We start from the raw sequence: 23,366 nt of genomic DNA, 5'->3' as shown, positions 1-23,366 counted from the left end.
AATGCACATATCAATTTTGTTCATTATATTTTAGTGAATTTTGAATATTATTTAATGGAATTTATATATTCTCCAAATACTATTGATTTTATTTTTAATTGATTGGTAAGTTATTCGAATTCATTGTACGTGTGTCAGGACTGGTCCGTCCGGTTTCAAAATTTCAGAATATTTGGCAACCTTGGTGTTTGAGACACGTCGTCTGAACGTTTGTTGGTGTAATGTTGTGAATAGCAGTAAAGACTTCCAAAACCTGTGATATTTATAGATTCAAGTTAATTTTGTGGATTGCTTTTCAGTTCAGCGTACAATATAACTCGAATGTTTTGAATTTCAATGCGGCGTCTAATTTTTGACAGAAATGAAAATCGTTCAGCTTCGCCGAGGAAGACTCGTAAAAGTTGCGTTGGCCGTGTTGTTAATACTTGCTTTTCTATATCTTTTTGTCCCTGTACCTGGCTTGGGAGATAAAGGATTTTCTTTGGCATCTCCCAGAAATTTACCACAAAGAGCTGTAAGTGTATGTGCTGACAATTTAATTCTGTGGATGCCCAATTTGTTGGCCTAAAAATGCTGGGTTGCCGGTAGCAGTAATTTTAGATCTTCAATTTCCATTTTATATTGCAGGCTCCTACATTTGTTGAAGGAAAATTTGGTAATTTTGAACCGAAGGAGGTGGAAATCAGATCAGGGCCTGGAGAAAATGGTAAAGCTCACATCGTACATGATCAAGAAAACGATGCTGCTCAATCGTTATCGGAGTATGGGATGAATATGGTCTGCTCTGATGAAATATCTCTTGACCGAAGTATACCAGATACAAGAATGACAGAGTAAGATCATTACGATGCATTTTTCTAATTTCTACTTGTGTTTTCTTTGTGATTTTACCCTAATTTATTTGGGATTCAGGTGTAAACACTGGAATTATTCCGAAGATTTACCCCGTGTCAGCGTCATTATAGTTTTTCACAATGAAGGCTGGTCTACTCTTCTTAGAACTGTTCATAGTGTTATAAATCGAAGTCCACCCCAGTTTCTTGAGGAGGTTCTGTTAGTAGATGACTACAGCAATAAAGGTAATGTCCTATTGCCAGTTCGTATTTTCTTTATTTACGTTTGTTTCTGTTATAATTCATTTTATTTATTTGTATCTTGTTTAGAGAGTTTTATCAACAATTTCATTTATGGCTCTTTTAAAGAAATTATATTTTATTATACTTTATTCCAATAATAAACTACCATTAAATTAAACGACCATTTGAACAGGTTTTCCATTTCGTTCTTCTGGTTATTGATTTGGACAGATTTATGACAGGTTTTTGTTGGATAGGGGTATTCAGTTCAATGTGACTTTACGATTACTTGCCCTAGTATCTGTAATGCATCTGTCCTGGAAATACTTTTCTGAAATGACATTAATATTTGGGTAGATTTCTTCATTCTATAACCATACGTGAATAAAAGCTAATGTTCTTTAATTATTTTTAAAAGTGTCATTTAAATTATGTTGTGTTTCTGTTTAGATAATATCACTCAGATGATGTCGTACGCGTTCTTGTCATTTCCTATTTGATTAAATAGTTAATAGATAGGTTTGCAATTTGAAAACATATGACTTTTCTATGAGTGAGATAATGCAATTAACTGAGTACTTCCTCACTGTTGAATGAAAACACTTGCTTCTAAAATACGAGAGAGGACCGTTTTATGGATAAAATGATTGCTTCCTGCATGCTTTGCATTAGACTGAATAAACTGAAACCTATGCTTAAATAATCGATCGGTTTGCATCAAGGTTATTGAGCAATATGGAAAATGTTATCGAAATATATTTACATAAAATGCATATTTACATGCAACATATTTACCTAGAAATACTTATTGTTTATGTTCAATGAAATAATAAAAATGACGAAGAATTCTTTATATAATGTTGTGCAATTTCTTCATTACCAGAATTTAGAAATGTTATTTATTGAAAAGCCTATTTTTCTATAGTATTTTGTGATGAACATTGATTATACCATATACTGCACTAACCGAAAAACAATGGTCTGTAATTATAGATTTTCGCTGGGGTGATAGATTTTTTTTTGCTTCGTCTGCTTGATATAAACTTTTAAATTTAACAGTTTGAAAATATGGTAGTTTTTCTGGATGTATATTATACATAACACTGCAAAAGTTGGTGTTTCTTTGTGCTTGAGCTACTGAGGGCATTTGCCTCCAAAATTTTTACTTCATTGAGTTCATTTCTAAACATTTTTATCTATTGAATTCTATATTTGATCACATGTAACTTAATTGAAATATTTTCCAAAATTATTATGTAACTTGTATTCATTTAATTGTCTAAGACTGAGCTAAGGAATCAATAACTTGGACAGCAACGTATGCTGTGACCTAAGCTCAAAACACCTTATTTATGGATATATATGGTGCTCAGCATTGAGAAGAAATAATTTGATAAACAAAAATGGGATTCTCTGATGCCTGGAAAAATGTAGTGATGGTCAAGTCATCATATTTGCATGTTCTTGTCATATTCATGTTGATTTTCACGGCACCAAAATTTGAATCCAGGGCCCTTCTGTCATCAAATGAACACTCAACCCTTTGGCGGAGGGTATATTTAATTCTAATGTTATTGATAAGTTTGTGATGGCATATGAAGATGGAAAAAATTCAGGAAAATATATTAAAGGCAATTTATTTCTGTCAATGCTGTCAAGGATGGATCACTCATTGCCATGTTAAATTTCGATTTGTATTAGTTTGAAAATTTATGTTGAAATCGCCCTATTTTACTCTTTTTCATTCTCTTTATTTATTTCTTTCTCTATTTCTGCTGGTAGTCAAGCCGTCCAGAAACCTCCCTTACATCCTCTACTCCGCTAACCTAACCTTTTGGATAAAAAAAATCAGGTTTAATTTTCTATTTATGCCTATTCATTTTCATGCCAACCTCCTCCTCAATTACCATAAGAATAATAATTGACGTAATTTCCAATTGCTTTCGTCAGTAGTGTTTTAATGTGATGCCATCATTGAAAAGGCCAATGGCCCCTGGGATAAGATGCATTTACAGCTGACTTGCAGGGTCATAGTTGATATTTAGTGTTAAATAATCATTAAGGGCCATCCGAAATGTGCCCCTAATAGGCAGAATATTTTAAGTGAGGGAAATTTTTAAAGTTTTCCTTCTAATTTGTTTAATTTTTAGAGCACCTCAAAGAACAGCTTCAAAAATATTTGAAGAATCCCATTTTACAAGGGAAAGTGCGCCTATTGAGAAATAATGAAAGAGAAGGTCTGATTCGCACGCGTGCAAACGGAGCGAAAGAGGCCAAGGGCGAAGTAATCCTGTTCCTGGACGCCCATTGTGAAGTCAACAAGAACTGGCTGCCCCCACTACTTGCTCCCATTTACAGGAATAGGTAATCCATGTCTTTGTCCTTGGGTTTGCATTTAAATTAAGAAAAGTATTGTAACCATATCCATGATACGAAATGCTTACAGATATATATTGTGCGTTGCCATGATGGAGATGGATATGGCTATGGTTGTGGTCCAGTGGATGTTTTTGTGGCTCAGGTTCCAGATGGTCTAATAATGGTGTGTGGTATGCACGCATGGAACATGCCACAAACTGAGCTTGGAACATGTCATCCAATTCTACTTTTGCTCAACTGTGAGCAATCTCGGCACCCATGTCTTTCTCATATCCAAATGTGGATACAGAATATTTTGTAACCATTCACTCGTTGCCCATAGCATTGGCACTCTCGTAAACCTTCAAAATCAAAACAATTTAATCAAAATAAACTTCTCTCAAATTTGTTGGAAATGACTTGATTGATGTCAACAAATGCTAAGCAGAAAAATGGATCAATCTTGCTGGAACTTGAGTGTGTGTTCCCTTAAGGGGTGCCGTTAAATGTTACTAACTTTGTTAAGCCCCAGTGGTGCATTATTTCTTGACCTTTCGTGTACCTTTCAAACTACTCTCGTATTTCGGTTTCATTTGTATAGAAACGTGCGGACTATTTCTGTCATTCTTTTCTTTTGTGCATGTATCTTTCTGGGCAAAGAAAGATTTGGCAAAACGGTGATCTGTTTGGAATGGTTGATCTGTTTCAACTTAAAGTAGGTATGTGGCGGTTTAGGAACTGGAGGAGAGTCTATCAGAGATGAGAGATGTCGGGATGCTCTCCGAAGACTATTGATGTTGATATTCATAGGTGTGGTGCCTTGACTAATGTGATAGGCAGGGCAAAGTTTGCATTTGAGGAAGTGAGTGAGAGGTGTGAAGGGATGGGAGAAAATTCAGAAGGGTTTCTCTTGGCGAATGGAGGGAATAGTCGGAAAGGGACAGGGGTGCGTCTTGCATGATTTTAAAGATTTGGTGAGGTCTTGGGAGGAGGGGATTGTTTGGGGCATTTGGTGGCTCCTAATGTTATCACCAAGGTTTGTGGGATGTCTGAATTCAACCAAGGAGCATTTGGGGAGTTGATTGGCGATGATTTTATAATTGGTTAGGATGGGCAATGGATCCTTTTGAACAGCTCGGATGGATTGAATGACGAGGAGATAAGTGGCGCTGATAGGTTGCTGTGGTTTGCTTCAGGTTTAGAAGGATCGGTGGTGTGGTAGTATTTACAGATAATTTTGCCCAGAAGAGTTTCTGGGTAATCAAAGCGGGGAAGAGAGGCATGGAGACTGAAAGAGAAATGTAGTTTAAAGTGAGGTGATCTCAGGAGGAAAGGGAGGAGGGAAGGACACATGAGAAGAGTGGAAACTGTCGACATCTAAATGTACCAGATGAGTTATTTGCATGGTAACTCCTGCCTCTACAACCCCCCAGAAATTATGCATTTATATCTGGAGTCCCTTGTCCTGGATCTAATTAAACTTTCATTATGCTCACTTGTTTATGCGGAGATTTTCTTTTGCTTATATTTTTCCCTGATGTTACTTTTTCTGGAAAGGACTGTCATGACAGTTCCGGTGATTGATGGTATTGACCACAACACTTTTGAGTACCGCCCTGTTTACCAAGATGACCATCACTACCGAGGCATATTTGAGTGGGGAATGCTCTACAAAGAGAACGAACTTCCACCGCAAGAGGCTGCGGCAAGAGAGCATAAGAGTGCCCCTTATAAGTGAGTGTACATTTATTTATTACTATTGGCTTATGGGCTTTGTTTTCTCCCATTCATTTCACGTGAACCTTTTCAAATGAATTGCTTTTACGAATACTTGCTCGGTGTATGTATGACTACTTGCATTGAGGTACCAGTATTGAATTATGGTGTATTGACACTCTAATGAAGAACCACCTCGTCCTAATCTTTAAGATGGCATGTTAATCATATGTTTATATGGCCACGCATAAGTATAATTCCTTGTGTGATGGCAATTCACTATTTACATCTTTTTTGAAACAAAGTATTTTGACCATTAATGAGTTCCATCCTTGATATTCTGTTGCTTTTTATGTTAAGTTCCAGTAATCTAGTATCTTTCACATGTTAATTTAGTGTAATCCATAAACATTTTAATAGTATTAACTGCCCACAATTCATATACTGCTCTAATAATTTTCCTTTAGAATGGTAAATGGTAAATGACATATTTAATGAAGTTGCTTAAAAACTTAGTATGTTCTTTTTTTGTTGCTTCATGTCGAGTTAATTATGTGAGGAATTTATAGTTAGAAGAATTTTAAAATATTAATGATAACGAAGAATGATCTGGTACTTTCCCGGCGAATAATGTTTTTCAAGATTATTCGGGTCTCCCACCGGGTCCACGTTCGTAGGTTTGCCGACGTTTCGATGGCCGAGTCGTCCATCGTCTTCAGGGCATGAAGCCCTGAAGGCAGGGATGCCCTGAAGACGATGGACGACTCGGCCATTGAAACGTCGGCAAACCTACGAACGTGGACCCAGTGGGAGACCCGAATAATCTTGGAAAATATTAATGATAACCTTTAAATGTGATGGTATAAATGTGCACTAGTAAAATTGGCTGAGAATATTGAAGTAAAATAATAAGGAAATACTTACATTTGGCTTAAATCTCTCTGTATGAAAATCATTAGTCTTGAACTGGATTCGAACCTGAATCCCTTGATTTCTGGAAATTGAGGGCTATGGGTTTGAGTCCTGACTAATGATTTTTATGCTGTGAAATTTTTGCATTGTGCACCTAGTATATGAGTCATCGAAGCAACTGTCGTGACGTCTTCTGTGTTTTCTTTGCATTGTACTTGTTTTACTTTGGCTAACCTTGTTCACTCAATCCCTCTGACCTTGTGAGCTTGTACTCACATGTATAATCATCAGTGAGGCAAAACTCCCCTCTATTTTTTAAATGCTCTTCCCTTGTTGTAATGTGCAGGTCTCCAACACATGCCGGTGGCCTCTTTGCGATTGATCGAAAGTACTTCTTGGAACTTGGAGCCTATGACCCTGGTCTTCTTGTGTGGGGTGGTGAAAATTTTGAACTATCATTCAAGGTATCCAAAGATTTATTTTACTAGATAATCTAAGATACGGTCTATCACCGTGATGTATGTATGTTACAACCTTGTGCTTCATCCTAATTAGTTTTTTAATTGAATTTTCTAATTATTCTTCATTGTTCTTGAAAAATAAATTAAGGTATTTGAGTCAAATGTTTGGCAAGGGTAGATTTCACCTCATACCACGCTCTTACCGTGTGTGAAATGTGGGGGCGATGACAGGGGGACAGCTCCTTTCATTTTGCCACCCAGGAAGATTTTATGTCTATAAACCACAGTGTGAATGAAGGGTCCAAGTTGGCAGAAATCAAACCTGAGCCCTCCAGTCAGCAGTGGAATGTGCCACTCACCAGACTACCATGAGGAATGCTTTTCACTCTGGCAATTGATTACATTTACGTCATACCTGGGTGATCTGGAAAATTCTTGGCCTGCTGATGAAATTGACAATTTATGTTTTCAAAAAGTTTTGGTTTTTAATATTAATGCATTTCATTCAGTGGTGTTCCAGGGCCATTATTCCGTCTCTGTAGTGTTCTTCTGGAACTGCTACGAAGTACTCTTCTACAGCAGCAATTGTATCTTGATTAGATGAAAACTTTTTTGGGAAAAATATTTGATGGCAAGCATTAATGCCATAAGTTTCTTGCTGCCATCTCCATTAGCACCTAATAGAGTAAGGAGAGCTTTGTTGTGAATGCCCCTATGTTTATCCAATGCTCCCCTTCAAAATCCTAGTCTCTCTTCATGTAATACATTGGCAAAAAGATTTGTTTCATCCGCATTTAAAATGGCTTTAAGAGCATGGCCATCAATGTGATTGCTGAGGCCTTCTCCTTCTGGCAGGAAATTCTTTCAGGATCTGCAAATTTGGTTATATAAACTGGATAATACCGGTTTTTGAAAAGGCAATTGATGCTTTGATGTATGAAAACTGAATATTGCGGCAACATGTATTCCCTTTTCTTTTAACAGAGCTCCACAAGTGAGTGTGCTTAAAGCTCTGGAATATTGATGCCAAGTTTCAGTACTTTCTCAAGGCCATGATACTGGATTTATTTTATATATTACCTCAATTTCTAGTCATTAGACCACATTCCATCATCCTTTTCTCTATTGCCATCTAGGATTTTGCTACAATATTCAATATTGAAATTAGGATATTGAGTTCCTCAGACAAGGAAACATCCGTGCCGTTATAAACTCAAGTCTTTGCAATAAAATTGCTTTATTTTCTGAGGAGTGAGATTTATCCTCAAGTTTTTTTTGTCATTCTAATTAATTTAAGACATAATTGTACAATTACAATCAATGAAAATGCAGGTGTATTACTGAAAAAATGGCAAGTGAGCCCCAAAATTGCATATTGTACTGGAGAAAAAGCCCTGCAAAACATGAAGACAGACATTCAAAGCAATGAATGTAACTTTTCCACCTTCGTGGTAACACTTCAGTGGGAAAAGGTGTGTAATTAACTGTCAATTAAGTATCTTAACAGTCTTAATTAAATTTCAGGTGCATGATGGTCACTATTCCATCTTAAAGAAAGTAAAACCATGACAACTACAATATTTGGCATGCACACTTTTCAAAAGCAATGATAGCAATATATGTATGTATCCGCCATGAAACAAGAAATGTTTGTTTATGCCTTCATAAAAATGTTTCATTCATATTTAAGCTTAAGTGCAATCGATTAGGTCCAGTGTTGCTCATCACTTGATACGTGTAAAGTGCTCCAGCAACCTCTTTCATCAGCTGTTGCAAATTGTGGGATATACAAGGGCGGTTCGATAAGTACCCGTGTTTGAGGACAAAGGGTATTCCTAAGGGAAGTTTATGTTATCATCGTGTGCTGCCATCTATCAAACGACGGTGAAACATATGTCAGACTGATTTTTAGGTTAGTTTGGATTTGGCAGCCATTCGAGTAAGACGTGTTTCGTGATTTTCACTAAGATGGAAAAGAGAACAGTCTCGTTCGGTAATTCGCTTTTTGTTTTTGGACGGGAAGAAATGTGAGGTGATAAAAGCAAAGTTGGATGCTGTTTATGGGGACACTTCTATGCCATCTATGATCACAGTTAGATATTGGTTCAACGAATTTAAGCGTGGGCGAACATCTGTTTTTGATGAGGAGCGACCAGGACGCCCGGCAGACGTGGTTCCCGAGGAAATCATTCAAAAAGTCCACGCCATGATTCTCGCTGATCGACGAACGAAAGTTCACGAAGTAGCAGAGACCGTGGGTGTGTCGACCGGAATGGCAATTGATATTTTACTTGATAAGTTGGCTAAATGAAAAAATCGCCAGCCCGATGGATGCCGCGGTTGCTCACGGTGGACAACAAGCTGATCCGGAGTTGTCGCCGCCAAATTGCATGAACTACGTTATGAATTGCTGTCGCCCCCCCCCGTATTCACCCGATCTGGCTCCCTGCGACTTTTTCTTATTCCCTAACATGAAGAAATGGCTCGCGGAAAAAAAATTTAGCTCAAACGAGGAAGTTATCGCCGAGACAGAGGCGTATTTTGGAGAGTTGGACAAATCCTATTTTGTGGAGGGGTTGAGAAAATGGCCAGAACGTTGGAAGAAGTGTATCCTTGTAAAATGGGACTGTGTTGAAAAATAAAAAAAATGTTTTTGAAAAATGGTTTCTTCATTTCTAACACGGGTACTTATTGAACTGCCCTCTAATGAAAATTTGAAAGTTTAAATATTATGATAAGATTGCATTAAAATAATTTTAAAAGTCAAAGGGTGCAAAGAAAATGTGTGTACTAAAGAAAAAAACATATTTCTGTGTAATTAAAGCAAAGTTCACTGAATTATTAGGTAAAGAGCCTGTTGTTGGTAACGAAGTTTATCCTCAAGAGTCACATAATATTTTAGTTATCCTGGAGTTAGATTTAGTAAGTTTTTGTCCTTAAATACAGTGAAAGAGCATATGGAGTTCATATTTGTATTGTAGGATATTCAGCTATCCCTGACTTTTGTGGCAATGATTAAAATGGCTCCTAAGACTTCAATTTTTTTGTTCACCCTTTACGCACCATTATGTACATGAAGGTAGAGATCTTAAGTCAAATCGACTTCTTTACTGTTCCGTAATTTCTACAATTGTTGTAAAAATAATAAGCCCTAACAAAGAAGAGATCATATAATTAAAATTATGAACTAAAGTAAATTTTAATCTTTTTTGCTGTTATGCACATTGTTTTTAAAAGTATTTTACCAGTAATTTTCTCTGGTGGCAGCTAAGCTTAACAAATAAAGAGGGCGAAATTGATTTACCTCTATTGGTTCTGATTCATCCAGTGAACTTTCAGTGATGGGTGAGATATATAATTTAGTACTCATAAAAATTGTACATTTGTTAGCTCATTGGGATATGGTGTGCAGTAAGTCATTTTTCTTAATTGTGGGTTTTGTCCTTGTTGTGACGACTCTCTCTTTCTTATCCCAACAGATATGGCAGTGCGGTGGAAGCATTGAATGGGTCCCTTGCTCTAGGGTTGGCCATGTTTACCGAGGATTCATGCCGTATAATTTTGGAAAATTAGCCCATAAGAAGAAAGGACCTTTGATCACAATTGTATGTAATAATAATGTTTTAGTTAGTTTCAAAAACTTACAGCATAGAAATTAACTTTAAAAGAAACTTCTATAACACATTTTCAATTTTCATAATGCATTTTGTTCTCCTAAATGCATTTTAGATTTTTGTAAAGTGTACCTGTTAAATTAATATGAATACCCATAAGGATATGATGGATGGCTTCAAACCATTCTTAAAAAAAGCAGCTGTGGGTCTTTATATGACCACGTAGTTTCTAAAACACCTTTTCTTGATGTACCACTCTTATGTCATAATAATATCATACACTAGTAATACCCAAAATTACGAATTATGTCGTGGGGCGAACATAAAACAACCCCGAAAAAAGTAATGTTGCCTAATAATTCAATCATGCTTGAGGATCTTATGGTTGTAGGTACGCTGTTCGATGAGTACTTAGGAAAAATGGAAAAACATTATTTTAGGGTGATATTTTTAAGTTTTTACATAAGCTGCTTAAAACTCGAAACACTTCTCCATTCTTTATTTAAATTTTTTGAGGCATCCTTAAACTCGGGTTTCGAAAGGTCCTCAAAATCAGTGTTGGACATGACCTCCTTGGTCAACAACAATCATATTCCTGTGAGCCATTCTTTCAAGTTTGGAAAGAAAAAAAATTGCTGCAGGCCAAAGCTGGTGAATGTGGTGGATTTAGTATTAATTCGAACTTTAATAACATAATTTTTGCCATAAAAACTGTGCAGATGTGCATCTGTGCATTGTCTCGATGGGAGAGAATTCTTTTCTTTGACGAATGAGAGCACTTAAGTTGATTTCTTCGCTCAAACACTTCAATAATGGTGCATAGCACTCTCCATACATTGTTTATCCTTTTTGCAACTGATTGATATAGATGACTCTGCATGCAACTCAACAAAATGTGTCCATCACCTTGTCAGCCAATTTCACTGTCGTAGCGCAAATATTTTCCCGGGAGACCAAGACTGAGATTAAGAGTTGAAGTAGCTCTAGTTTCTGTCAATAGTCTTTCCCTGAACTGCCTCACCACATTGAAAGTCTTCGCTGAAACCATTCATGCTACTGCTCCCTCTCATCTTATTTAGGTGTATTTTTACAAACTAAGGGGATGGTGCCTTGGCTAATGTACAGGCAACCCACCGAGAGGGCCCGGGCTCAAATCCCGGGGATGGCAGATATATTTCAGTGCTATCCCAATCTCTACTTGAGGTGCTTTGTGGAGAGCACTTTGAGTGAGTACGTCGTCATTCGAATGGGACATTAATCTGCCAAACTCTTGGCGCCGTTGGCTAAGAGTAGGCTAATGCCGATCGACGCCGGGTTTCTCTCCACCCTTCATCCTTTCCTGTCCATCCCTAAGGGCGCAAATGACCTCAGGATGTCGGTCACCTCTCCTAAATACTACTACTACTATATACAAACAAAGTCAAAAAAAGTTTGTTGTAAGGGCTAATGTACATGAGTAACTTTTTTAGAATGTGATTTTTTTAGTCCAGTACATATTGATGCAAATTGTAGGGAAACTGAAAATGAAATTCTGTAACTAAGGGCTTCCTTATGTGTTGGAAAAATAGGAAATTGTATCGGATGCGATAAAAATGTTGTAAAATGCAGGGATATGCAAATTCCAAAATGCAAATAATGGTTTGACTGGTTTATGGTTCATGAGAAATTTCATACCAGAGTGGAACCTCATGATACGAGTAAATTCCATTTTGCGATCTTTGTGGTAAAGTGAAACACTCATACTGTGAAATAAATTCTTGGGTATGAATTAATGTGAAATACAATGATGCATTCCACACCAAAAATAAAATAAATTATGTGCAAGGTTTATTCGAAGAAAATTTACTTTGTTTAGGATCGTGGGATCACATTCACCTTTTCTCCTTTCGTGGAATGAAGCAACCGGGAATGTGTACTTGATTTGTTTAAGCAAAAAATAATCTAAATAAATTGTAAATTATTTTTTACACGTACATAAATATTTTAAACTAGAAAGTTGTCTAGAGACATTTGTTTTCGTCATATCTTCAAAGTTTGATAAAATTGCAACTCGTTGCAACAGAATGATCATTAAATGTATGTATGGCACTATATAAGGCATCGCCTCATTAGGACGATGTCTCGTACGATGCATTCCCCTGACCTGTGCCTCTCTTTTGGGCATAACACTTCCTGAAGATTTGTGGAGTTTCTGAATGGTAAACAAGCAAAGGTATGATTTTCAAATTGCTGCTTGCATTTGTGCAAAATAGCATTGTGAGACAGACTTTGTTTGCCCTTTGGTCGGGCAATGTATTCCCTTCTGCTGTTATGCGCCCAAACATAGGTTTACCTTGGCATCTTCTTCCCGTGGAGAACCGTCTCTTCACAATTAAAAACCTGTTGAAGCAGGTAGCCCTCGGACTCTAAGAGAATTTTGAAGTCACCCATGAAGTTCTCTGCTGCCTTTAACTCGGTGCTTGCTTCATCATGTCTCATAATGCCGTGAGTTATGTTTCTTCTCGTAAACTTCTCGAACCACGCACGGCTCCCCCCAATCACATGTGTGGCCATTGATGATCCCGACATCCCATCGACGAGGTCGGTCAAAATCAATTTCCTTTTCTCAAAAAATTATATTCTTATTAATGATGACGCACTGCAGTTGCTTTTCGTTAATGCATATGAGAAGCACCCTTTCAATATCATTGAGAATACATAACCGTTGCGTAGACACTCGTGTCATTCTATTATCTGTTATGTTATTCTATTATCATTACACCAGAGGAAGGCACAGCATTCATAATGGGAATATTAGAACGAAAGCATTGAAATTAGGACCCAATGAAATGGGCATCGGATTATATAACAAACTACCCAAAAGTATCAAGGATACAAAGGGAACTGCTGCATTCAGGCATAAATTAAAAGGATATCTACAGCGCAATATGTTCTACTCGGTTGACGAACATCTCAACAATATTCCCATCCAGTAAGTTCATACTTTTAGTTTCTAGCAATGGTCATGGTCTGATTCATGTTAATGATCAATGATTTTTCTGAATTTGATATTGCAAGTGCATGTTACAGCCAATGTTCATGGGTTTGTGCCAAACATTTATGCAACTCTGAGCATCATCTCTTTTCTTATGTATCTTAATTGAGCTAGTGTCTTTGCTCCACTTTGATGTGCCTTATATCATGTACATACACCACCCACATGGTATTTTTATATTGTGATCTCTGGGCAAATAAAAAGTAATAGTAATAATATTTTGAAGCGTCTATTTTCTTAGTTTTGTCTGTGTTCTTGAGGTAAAGGCCAGTCGTCGATGGGGACTGTTTGTTGATGTGCAGACTGGAGCAGTCAACCTCACGCCTTGTTCCCCGTCGTTTCCATTGATTTATACTCTTCATTTCTGCTGTTATCGTTTATTTTGATTCTCATATGGCTCTCTTCTAATGGGTTTTTCTCTGGGGTCAATTGAAAAATATGCACACAAATATCACTAATAATAGTTTGAACACAAGTTTGGATGAATGTGTGATCACGAGCAATGCCAAGATGCCATTGGCTTGAGTGCTAGAGGCAAAGCAGCAGGCGATCAGCGAATCATGGAGTTCCCCTCTCCTCCTCACTCATTATGTGCTCACGAGTCGCTTGTGAAGTAAGACGTTTCCTGACCAAACCTTTTTGCTCGTAATGCAAATCACTCTCTTGGTGAGGTTCCACGCTGTATTACAAATTTTTGTTTGCATTCTTTATGGATTTTTAAGTGTCAAAACTAAAATATAATTGTACAAAATTCATAGATACATATGCTCTCCATCAGAAATGTTTCATAATCCCTTATTTTTATATACGGTTGGGTAATGGTCAGTTTCCCACATTTATGGACAAACATGCTGCATTGTACAGTTTTGTATGATCTTTCTTAAATATGTATATATTAATGAAATAATGTTTCATGCATTTGCTTGAAATGAAAATTCAATAAAATAGAAATTAATTTAGTCTCTGATATTTTTAGACACACAGCAATGGTTTTGGATAAGTTGTCTGTGGAAAGACTGTAGAGGGGAAACTCTTCATGTCAATTTTTCCTACCTTGATATTGTATGATTGGAGAAGTTTTGTGAACCGTGGACTGCAGCAGATTTCATATTTGAAGGCATTTTAAGGGCTTTGAATAGATATGGCAAGGTGTATGGATTATCGTGCAATAATCATTATTGATGTTAATGACATAAAAATAAACATTTCTGCAGATAATTTGATGATGCTATTGGCTCATTTAGTGATGCCTGCTTTCTCCCACAAATTGAGAAATATCTTGTTTCATATAATGTTTGTATTTCTTTATAGAATTACAAGCGGGTGATTGAAGTCTGGTTTGATGAGAAATACAAGGAGTTTTTCTACACCAGAGAACCTCTCGCAAGGTTCTTGGATATGGGTGACATTCGGGAGCAGTTGGAACTTAAAGAAAGGCTGCGCTGTAGGAACTTCAAATGGTTTATGGACAATGTAGCCTATGATGTTCTGGAAAAGTACCCTGAATTACCCCCAAATATACACTGGGGTGAAGTAAGTATGAAATTTAATTGTGATAATTTAGCTTGTGCTGGAAATTATTTTGCAATGATTTCTTATTTAGTTTGTATGCTGTTATCTATGCAATTTTCTCAAGAGTTGTCCAGTATTTCTTGTATATTTATCTTCAAAAAAATTGGTGTGCGTATTATGTGAGCCTTTGTACCTATGGAACATATTGCCATCCTTCCCCTTTCAGTCTTGTTTTTTTGTGAGGAAGGCTGCTTAGAATTATGTAAAGGAATCTACAGTTCAAATCTGTTAATTTCAGTTAATTTACATTCTTTCAACATTCCTGTATACCTTTCTCTACTCTCTTAGATAATAAAGTGCTATTGTGAATTTATAACTGGAAATTCATCTGTGCCACTTAATAATCCATTCTCGTTTGAATGCTGCATAGTTGCATTGTGTTGCCACGGACAAGTGCATGGATACGATGGGACATGGACCTCCAAGTCTGATGGGCGTTGCGCATTGCCATGGTCATGGGAGTAATCAGGTATGTTTGTGACAAGTTGTGTCATTGTTTTCATATGAAATAATTGATTAAGATAAAGAACCCGCGATTGGTTTTATGTTGGTCATTTAATTTGAACTTTGCGCATTAATTGACTCTCTGAATGTGTTGGTGTGTTGTATCTTTGAGATACAGTTTGAATAAAACAGCAATGAATTACGAGGAAAACGTGAAGCCACCAGAAAAATGGTGAAATCCAGGAATATGCCCAGAATTCAAAGGGAACCAGGAAAACATGGGAATAAGCACAAAAACTTTTTAACCATATAGAGTTTGGTGACAACACTGGGCTCTAGCTTGAAAGTAAACTAATTTATTTGGTAAATGTATCTCTTGAATGCCCGAGTTGAAATACCCTTTCACTTTCCCAATGCTCAGTATTCATTAGTTTAAAGAAATGGTCACCCTGAGATGGCAGATGCACCAGCATCATGATTAAGTGGCCATGAGCACCATCAGGATTAAGATCCAAGGGTTTTCCTTTCACCCTCCCTAAGGATTATGTCGTGACATCAATCCTCCGCTTCAGAAATAGAAAATGATATCCCTGGACTGCATTTGTGGTTCCACGGGATGTTTGTTTGCCGAGTGCCTTGGATGTATTAACCTCCACGTAATGCTTGCTTGCCCTGTGGGCAGGTCGGACGCCCCTGATAATTCCCGAAGTAATGGCTGAGTGAGAGATCCAGCGACATGGGGTTACAATATGTGTTGATCAGATGAAGTCTTATTTTATTGGTACACTGCAGTTGGTGGAGAATAATTTACATGCATGTATAATAATAGATTTTTCCACTATTTATGACTAAAAGTAATATCGTACAGGTTATATGAGGGCAAAATATATGCTAATAATTAACCCTCTTAGTGCGGCGGGCCGATATATCGGCTCTTGCGTAGGCTTTTGTTTAAATCGTTGTAACTTATGGTTTTTTCTTTAATAATTTATGGTTTTTGTGCTATCGATAGGTTGAATTCCATAGAATTACGTAACTATTTTTTAAATTTTTTATTAGCAATTTTAAATGCTTTTCAAAAAGTATAATTCTTACTATAATTTTTCGTTCAGTTTTGTACATTTCGGGAAGCTCTGCCTAATTGTTTGCTCGTTTTTTTTTCTGAGTGGTCTTTCCACTATGAAAAGCCACTGAAAGGCTACTAATCTGTTTTCATCTGTAATCTCTTGAATGTGTTGTGGTGTCGTGTTGTTGATATATACCTGCTTATTCAGACTTTGTTGAGACGATGGAAATGAGAGCACTGCTTTGTAATCATTTTGGTTTCTCTTGCCGTCCGTCGTATCTAATCAATTGCGCCCTGTGTAATGGATTACATTGTCAGCAGTTCTCTGTGAGTTAGAACTTAGTTTTTTTCTGCCTTTAGATTGTAAGCACATTGCCGCAGTCTCAAGGAAAGGGGAAAAGTCCCAATTTGACTCAGTGAGATCAGCCTTTTCAACAAAATCAAACTATGCAGAGGCTGACAAAAAAATTTGTAACTCACTGGTTTTTCTTTATTTAATTATAATATATTCTACATGTCATTTTGATTCTTTATTATATTTAAATATCGTAGTTTAATTGAAAAATGTTTTTAAAAAAAATATTAGTTTTGTGTCTAAAAATCGAAATATTATTGCTAAAAAAAATATTCTTCAAATTTATGATACTGTAATAATTACATTTATTATTCAGATGATGTAAATGTATTACATCATTATTAACTACAATATTATATTTTAAAATAAAAAAACTGCATATGGATATCTAAACAAATAACTTCATAATGTTTTTTTTCCTAAGGTGATACATTTGCTTAAATTACTATCACTAAGAGGGTTAAGGTATGCATTTGTTTGCTGGTACAACATTTTAGTTTAAAGGTGGGCTGATTATGCAACTTATGCATGATGCAATCTGTTATATGTATTAGGGTTTGGCATAAAGTTTATCAGGCCACAAAATTTCGTGGTATGTGCTGCCGTTTACCCTCTGGCACTGTTATTCACCCATCCCAAGCAAACTGGGAGTTCGCTCAAACACTTGAGGAATTTCACGGGACCATTGGGCTGGACGCGCATTACATGAGAAATGCTTGGTCTTTAAAATCCTCCGCTTGAAGGCTTAATTGGAAAACATAAGACAGAGCATAGGTATATTTGATGAGTACCCAAGTTTCACGTATCTATTGTATCTGATTTTAATGAAAGAGATCTAAAACATCATCGTCATGCATTGCCCTGAAATGTATTCAATTACGTCATTACAGTTGCTACGTCTCAATGCCAAGGGGCAATTGGGTGTTGGGGAGCGATGTGTCGATGCTGACCTTCAAGGAATTAAATTAGTTTTCTGCCGTCTTGGGACTGTTGATGGACCGTGGCAGTATGATGAGGTATGCCTGCCGTATTTTAATGGGTTAATTAAAAGTATCGTGTGCATGAACTATTTAATTAGGTGTTTTATGCTATGGTTGATTATTTATAAATGCCTTCGTACAATCTTACCTCTTGATGTGACATGATACCAACAATAGGCATACATATATTGGATGTTTTCAAGCTTAAATTTTTGGAAATCCATTATCTTTGAAGTTAAAAAAAAAAAACAATTTATTTTTCCACTAAAATTTCTGCACACATGAGGATAATACCATTGTTAAAATAGAAAGAAAGACTCGTACTTTTCCACAGATTTTATTATATGGTACAACGCGTTTCACCGCGTACCTGATGATGCCGCAAGTCGGTGAAACGCATTGTACCGTATAATAAAATCTGTGGAAAAGTACGAGTCTTTCTTTCTATTTTAATAATGGATATCAATTACTTCCACGAAGTGAAGCCTGAAACAATAGAATATATAATACCATTGCATTGGAACTAGTTGTACTGAATCAAAAATTTAGTGGAAAGATGCATTGGTTTTTTTTACCTCTGGCCAACATATCCTATTCATATCTTCAACACACAAATTGAATGAATGCCCTTTCCCCGTTGACATCTTTTTGTACTCCATAAATGTCACATGTCACTTTTGCTTCATGCATTACCTCTGAAAAGCTGCATCAAATTTTGTTTGTTCTTTGCCACCTCAATGGTGGAAAATTAATTCGTCAATTCTTCACGCAAATATTTACCTACTGCGATATTTTTTCTTTAAATGTTCGCATCCAATCAGCAGTATGCATTTTTCATTGATGGTAACACTTCATGGCTTCTCTCAGACTTTGGATGACAGTAGTCTCTGCTTTTGCATTTAACTGTGGTTTTAAAGGAAATCCAAAAGTAGTTTTCATGGCATCATTTGAATTAGCACAGCAGTGAATACAGGCGGTGGCATTGCTGGAGAGACCCCCTGGATGTGCTCACACACTGTCCAGGGCACCTGCCCGGGGCAAAATCGGTTGAGTCACTCCCCCCTCTTAAGTATAAGGAGGCATTACATTTTAAATATAATATTTCTGAGCTGATTGAACCATAGGAAAATTGAAACTGAAGGTAATGAGGTCATGAATGTGGGGATTGTATTGTATGTACCAAACCTTAGCATATGATGCCATACACAGAATTATGCTGTATGTAATCCATATTATGAAAGATTTCCATGTTAGGCGAATCATAGTATGCATTCATAATTAATGGTCATCTCAAACTTTGTTGATGACATTATATTAAACTGCAGATGCTCTCAGGTTTACTCATCTGCCAATTTCTGGAGAAAGTCATGAAAGAAAATCAATAAAACTATAGATATTTGTTGCTGAATCTCATTTGGTTACCCTTAGACAATGATGGTATAGAATTGTTAAAAAGGACGAAGCGAGGGGAAGATTTATGGCAAGGGGTAGAAAAGCCTAACTTTAAGGGAAAAAACGACCATAGCCACAAAATAAAAATAAGGACTCGAAAAACCAATAAGAAAAAATACTCTTTTTTTAAATAGAACTATTATTGATTGGAACCAGCTGCCTGGAGGTTTGTTTGAGCCCTTTCCATCCAATTTTAGAAGTTTTAAGTTGAAATGTAAATTAGCCACTGGGTAATAAACTTCACTGTAGTTTTGAAAATATTGTTTGTATGTGATGTGGAAGTGTCATTATGTGAAAATATTTTGTCTCTTATCTGTTTTTATGTGTTCGAATGTAATTTTCGTTGTTAGTAGTTATCTTTGACCTAACCTGACCGTTGCCACCAGGAAATTTGCCTAATTGCAACGTAATTGTGTAAATAAATAAATAATAAATTAGCTCAACAAGACATAATTCATGGAGAATTGCCTATTTAGTTTTTTAAGCATTTGTTCCTGGGTGTAAATCATTGTATTTCAAAAGTATGATTATGCAGCCCATGAAACCTAGAGAAATAGTTTTGTGAGTCGTGGCATTAATTTTCTTTTCCCTTCAGGTTTCCAAAACAATGTTCCATAAAGTTCACAAGAAATGCATAGCATTGCATCCGCAGACATCACACCTGTCACTCATGCCATGTGATAGCATCAACACGTACCAGCAGTGGGTCTTCAAAGAAATTCACCCATCCTGGTGAATTACTTGAAAGTACTGCAAGAAAAAAATTAATGCTGGAAAGTAAGATGATGGACTGTCAGTGATTGACTGTGGAGATATTTTCAATGGGACCATATCACTGCAATAATTTTGGTGCTATATAGACATTATGAATAAACTGTGCATGTTTAACAGGATGAAGAAAAAACAATTTTGAAAACCGCCTACAATGCAGTGCCTTAGTTTAAACCATGGTGGTACAAATTCATATGCAATATCGGATCCCATCGCTTTAAAATGGAAAAGGAAAAAAATATTTTAAGATATGAGCCAAGAATGTTTGGCCTATTGGTGGAGGGATTTATTCTTCCTGAGAGCTGTTGGTTGGTTGTATGTCATGAAGGGCTTGTGAATGGAATTTTATACTCCTGAAAATGGCTTTTACATTGAGTGTAAGTATTCATTATCGACAGTCGTTTACTTATGTGCAGCGGAGGTGAATTCACTGGCTTTGGCCTTGCATTGAATGGAAAAATGGTTTCCCTGGAAAGTATGGGAAAGAACAACGGTAAACATTTTTTCCCAGGCACAGGAATGTGGTTGTGACTTTGCTCCCTGTCCATCATGTAAATGAAATAGTTTCAGCAATAACTAATTTATTAAGCTTATGGTAAGTGTGTGAAAGGAATGCGTTGGATGAGTTCATTTAACAGGTGAACTTATGAGTTGAATTGTTGTCTGTAAGAATTATTCATAGTGATGCAATGGATGAAACTTTAAAAAAAGAATGCAATCACCAGACTCTTCTTAACTTCTCCCAGGAGTGAACGGTTGGATTAGCAGTTGGGTTGATTTTCTGTGAGGTTATTCGTGGGAAGGCATATCGTGAGGAGGGAGCAATATTCGACACACTTGTCTCTTAACATATCATATATTTGGCTCTGACGCTAGTTAATGGTTAAAAATCTAACAGCAAAATACCCTTTTATGAAACATAAGGAAAATTTGGTATTGAAAAATATATTTATATGAAAGACAAATGAATTTGTTTCTGCAAAATCATTTCTGTCCAATTAAATGCCTTTTATCAGGCCAAACTGAATACAGGGTTTGTCCGGAAAATAAGTGTACTGAGCTCAGGAAAAAAAATTTATTACACTTTTACATATCTTAAGCTAATATTCCTCAAAATAGGACCCTTGTGAGTCGATACACTTGTTCCAGCGGCGTTCCCATTCCTGGAACGCTCCCGCGAAGGCATCATCGGGAACCTCTCGAAGACTCGTCGTCACGACCTCTTCTCTGCCCTCCACGAACATCTTGTGCCACCGAAAGATCATGTTTCTGGACATGGCTGACTCCCCGTAAGCCTGGTTAATCATACCGACAGTTTCGGTAGACGATTTCCCAAGCTTTACCGCAAATTTGATGGAATAACGCTGCTCCAAAAACTTCGGCATCGCGTTCCGTGACGTGGGTCGAAGCGTGGAGGTTCGCATTAACAGAGCTCCTCACTACACCGCAGCTCAGAGCCGACTGCCTTTTTCAGCGTCGCTTGCCAACATACCCCCCTCCAATCGCAGCCCGTCAGAGCGGTGCTGGGCGAGCCTGGAGCGGCGGGAAAAAATCAGTACACTTATTTTCCGGACGAACCCTGTATATGTGAGTAGAGTTAAGCATATATTTTAGAAATAACGTTTCATTCTGTGCAATCAAATTTTATATAAATAAGGAAACTGAAGCATATGCAAGTGTACTGCAAATGTGCGAAGACTGGGACCAGCACAATGGCACTGTCATTCCTCTGAGTGAAATAGCGAATGTAAGTCTCTGTTTGTTAGTGGCACACCTACTGTGAAATGTGATGGGTTTTACGATGTAATTTGTGTCGATCTAAGACGTATTAAGTTTGTTATGGTTATGGTCGGAGGTGTTGTTGTTATGAAACATCTAGGATGCTTTTCATTCAGTATTATTTCAGTCTTATCAATTGAAATGCACTTATTTCTTGTACATAAAATTGTCTTAAAATCATTAACTTGGTGCATCAGTGTGAATGGTTATTGTTTTTAGGTGAGAAGTTTTTTTGTTGGGGCATCTGATAGAAGTGTTAGTGTAAATATTTAAACGATGTAGTTAATTTCTCACACAGAGTGAACTGAAATTTTAAGTGGTTGTGCATCATTGACTTTTTGTCATGGATAAAAAAGTAAGTTGCCGTATGGGTTGTGATGTAGCAGTCTTGTGTGGCATTATGTATTTATATCTACTGTGATACATTTTTACCTTCTTCGTATACTTGGGAGATTTGCAGAGATATTTCTCTGCTAATGCTATCATTTAGAATATTTTTTAAAAAATCAGAACGTAGTAGCCTTAAACTAATACACATTGTTTTTCTCTTTGAGGACAATTCTTGTGTTTACTGTGTAATGAATTTATTTTATAAATATTTCAATAACGTGATTTTATAAACATCATTGCCATTTTACTCCGTATGACTTAAGAGGCTTTCCCCTCAAAAATCAACCTTTTCATTTCAAGGGTAGCATGAAATGTGTTTCCGAAGACAAATTTCATTGAGTAGTTAAGGGGTATTTATGATAAACTCCCACACTCATGTTTAAATTTGGTAGCTTATCATGAAATTTCTACCTAGGAACATAGCATTTTCGATAGAAAAGTAACCCTCTTTGGACTCATTTGTGTGTAAATATTTTTGTTTAATTTTGCGTATTTCAAAAAGATAATTTACGTGTCTGTATAGAAATTACAAATTAATTTTAAATCACAATTTACAATACAAATACATTTTACAAAAATGACCTTTTTGACTTAATTATTGCCTTGTAAAGATGCTTATGAATTATAGATTAAATATATCATAATTATTTAGAGGTCTAAATGCTGATTATTACTTGTATGTTACGTGTGTTTTGAAGAGTGGGTCATTCGCTAATGATTAGTGTTAATGACCTCCCAGTCTAGCTTAAGAATGCATGACTTGACTAAATGGTGTTTATTTGACTCTTGATTTGTCTCCCAACATAAATATAACTGCGGGAGTAATGAGAATAATTTGGCTGGCTAAGATTTATTGTTGACCCTTGGTCTCTTCTCGTAACCACCATAGAATCTATATGCAGAGGGATAATTCAGTAATTGTTCTCAGCTGATACTTTTGATGCTGCTTTATAGTTTTGAATGGCCACGGCAGATGATATGACTTATAAACATTGCTTCAATAGAGAAAATAGTGACTACATCATAGAGCATTTTAAAAATTGAAATCAAAGTTCATTGTTTGCTGTGTATTACCTTGGTTGTACGATTTCATTGACCATTGCATATGCAAGGTTGTAATCTGATCAATCTAATCAAGGTCGCGGTAGTCCAGTGGGTAGAGCGTTGGACTACTGACCGGAGGGTCCCGGGTTCGATTCCCGGGCGAGGCACTCTGGGCACCTGCAGCTCCACCCAAGATTAAGTGATTTTTTGGGTACCAGATCTTCCCGGGAAGCCATAACCGGCATAGGGAAAGGAACTGGCCCCCCTTATTACCCTGCTAGTGTGTGGATGTCACACGCCGTTTAGGGCTTAGTACTGGGTGAACTCTGCCATCACCTACCA

At 36.7% G+C, this 23,366-nt stretch overlaps 1 protein-coding gene across 1 annotated transcript; it reads left to right on the top strand.

Annotated features, from left to right (window-relative positions):
- Positions 1–201: 201 nt before the first annotated feature.
- Pgant7 (N-acetylgalactosaminyltransferase 7) lies at positions 202–23,366 on the top strand. Its single transcript, XM_071598861.1, has 11 exons — positions 202–514; positions 628–833; positions 913–1,079; positions 3,227–3,440; positions 4,992–5,168; positions 6,409–6,526; positions 10,003–10,128; positions 14,483–14,704; positions 15,114–15,212; positions 17,499–17,624; positions 19,636–23,366. The coding sequence occupies exons 1-11, from the start codon at positions 362–364 to the stop codon at positions 19,774–19,776; spliced, it is 1,749 nt and encodes a 582-aa protein (XP_071454962.1). The 5' UTR covers positions 202–361; the 3' UTR covers positions 19,777–23,366.

Source organism: Hetaerina americana, unplaced genomic scaffold (genome assembly GCF_022747635.1).
Source record: "Hetaerina americana unplaced genomic scaffold, ioHetAmer1.1.p SCAF_10, whole genome shotgun sequence".
NCBI classification, from domain to species: Eukaryota; Metazoa; Arthropoda; class Insecta; order Odonata; family Calopterygidae; genus Hetaerina; species Hetaerina americana.
The sequence above is the reverse complement of the archived record's forward strand: the minus strand, read 5'-3'. Positions and strand labels throughout refer to the sequence as shown.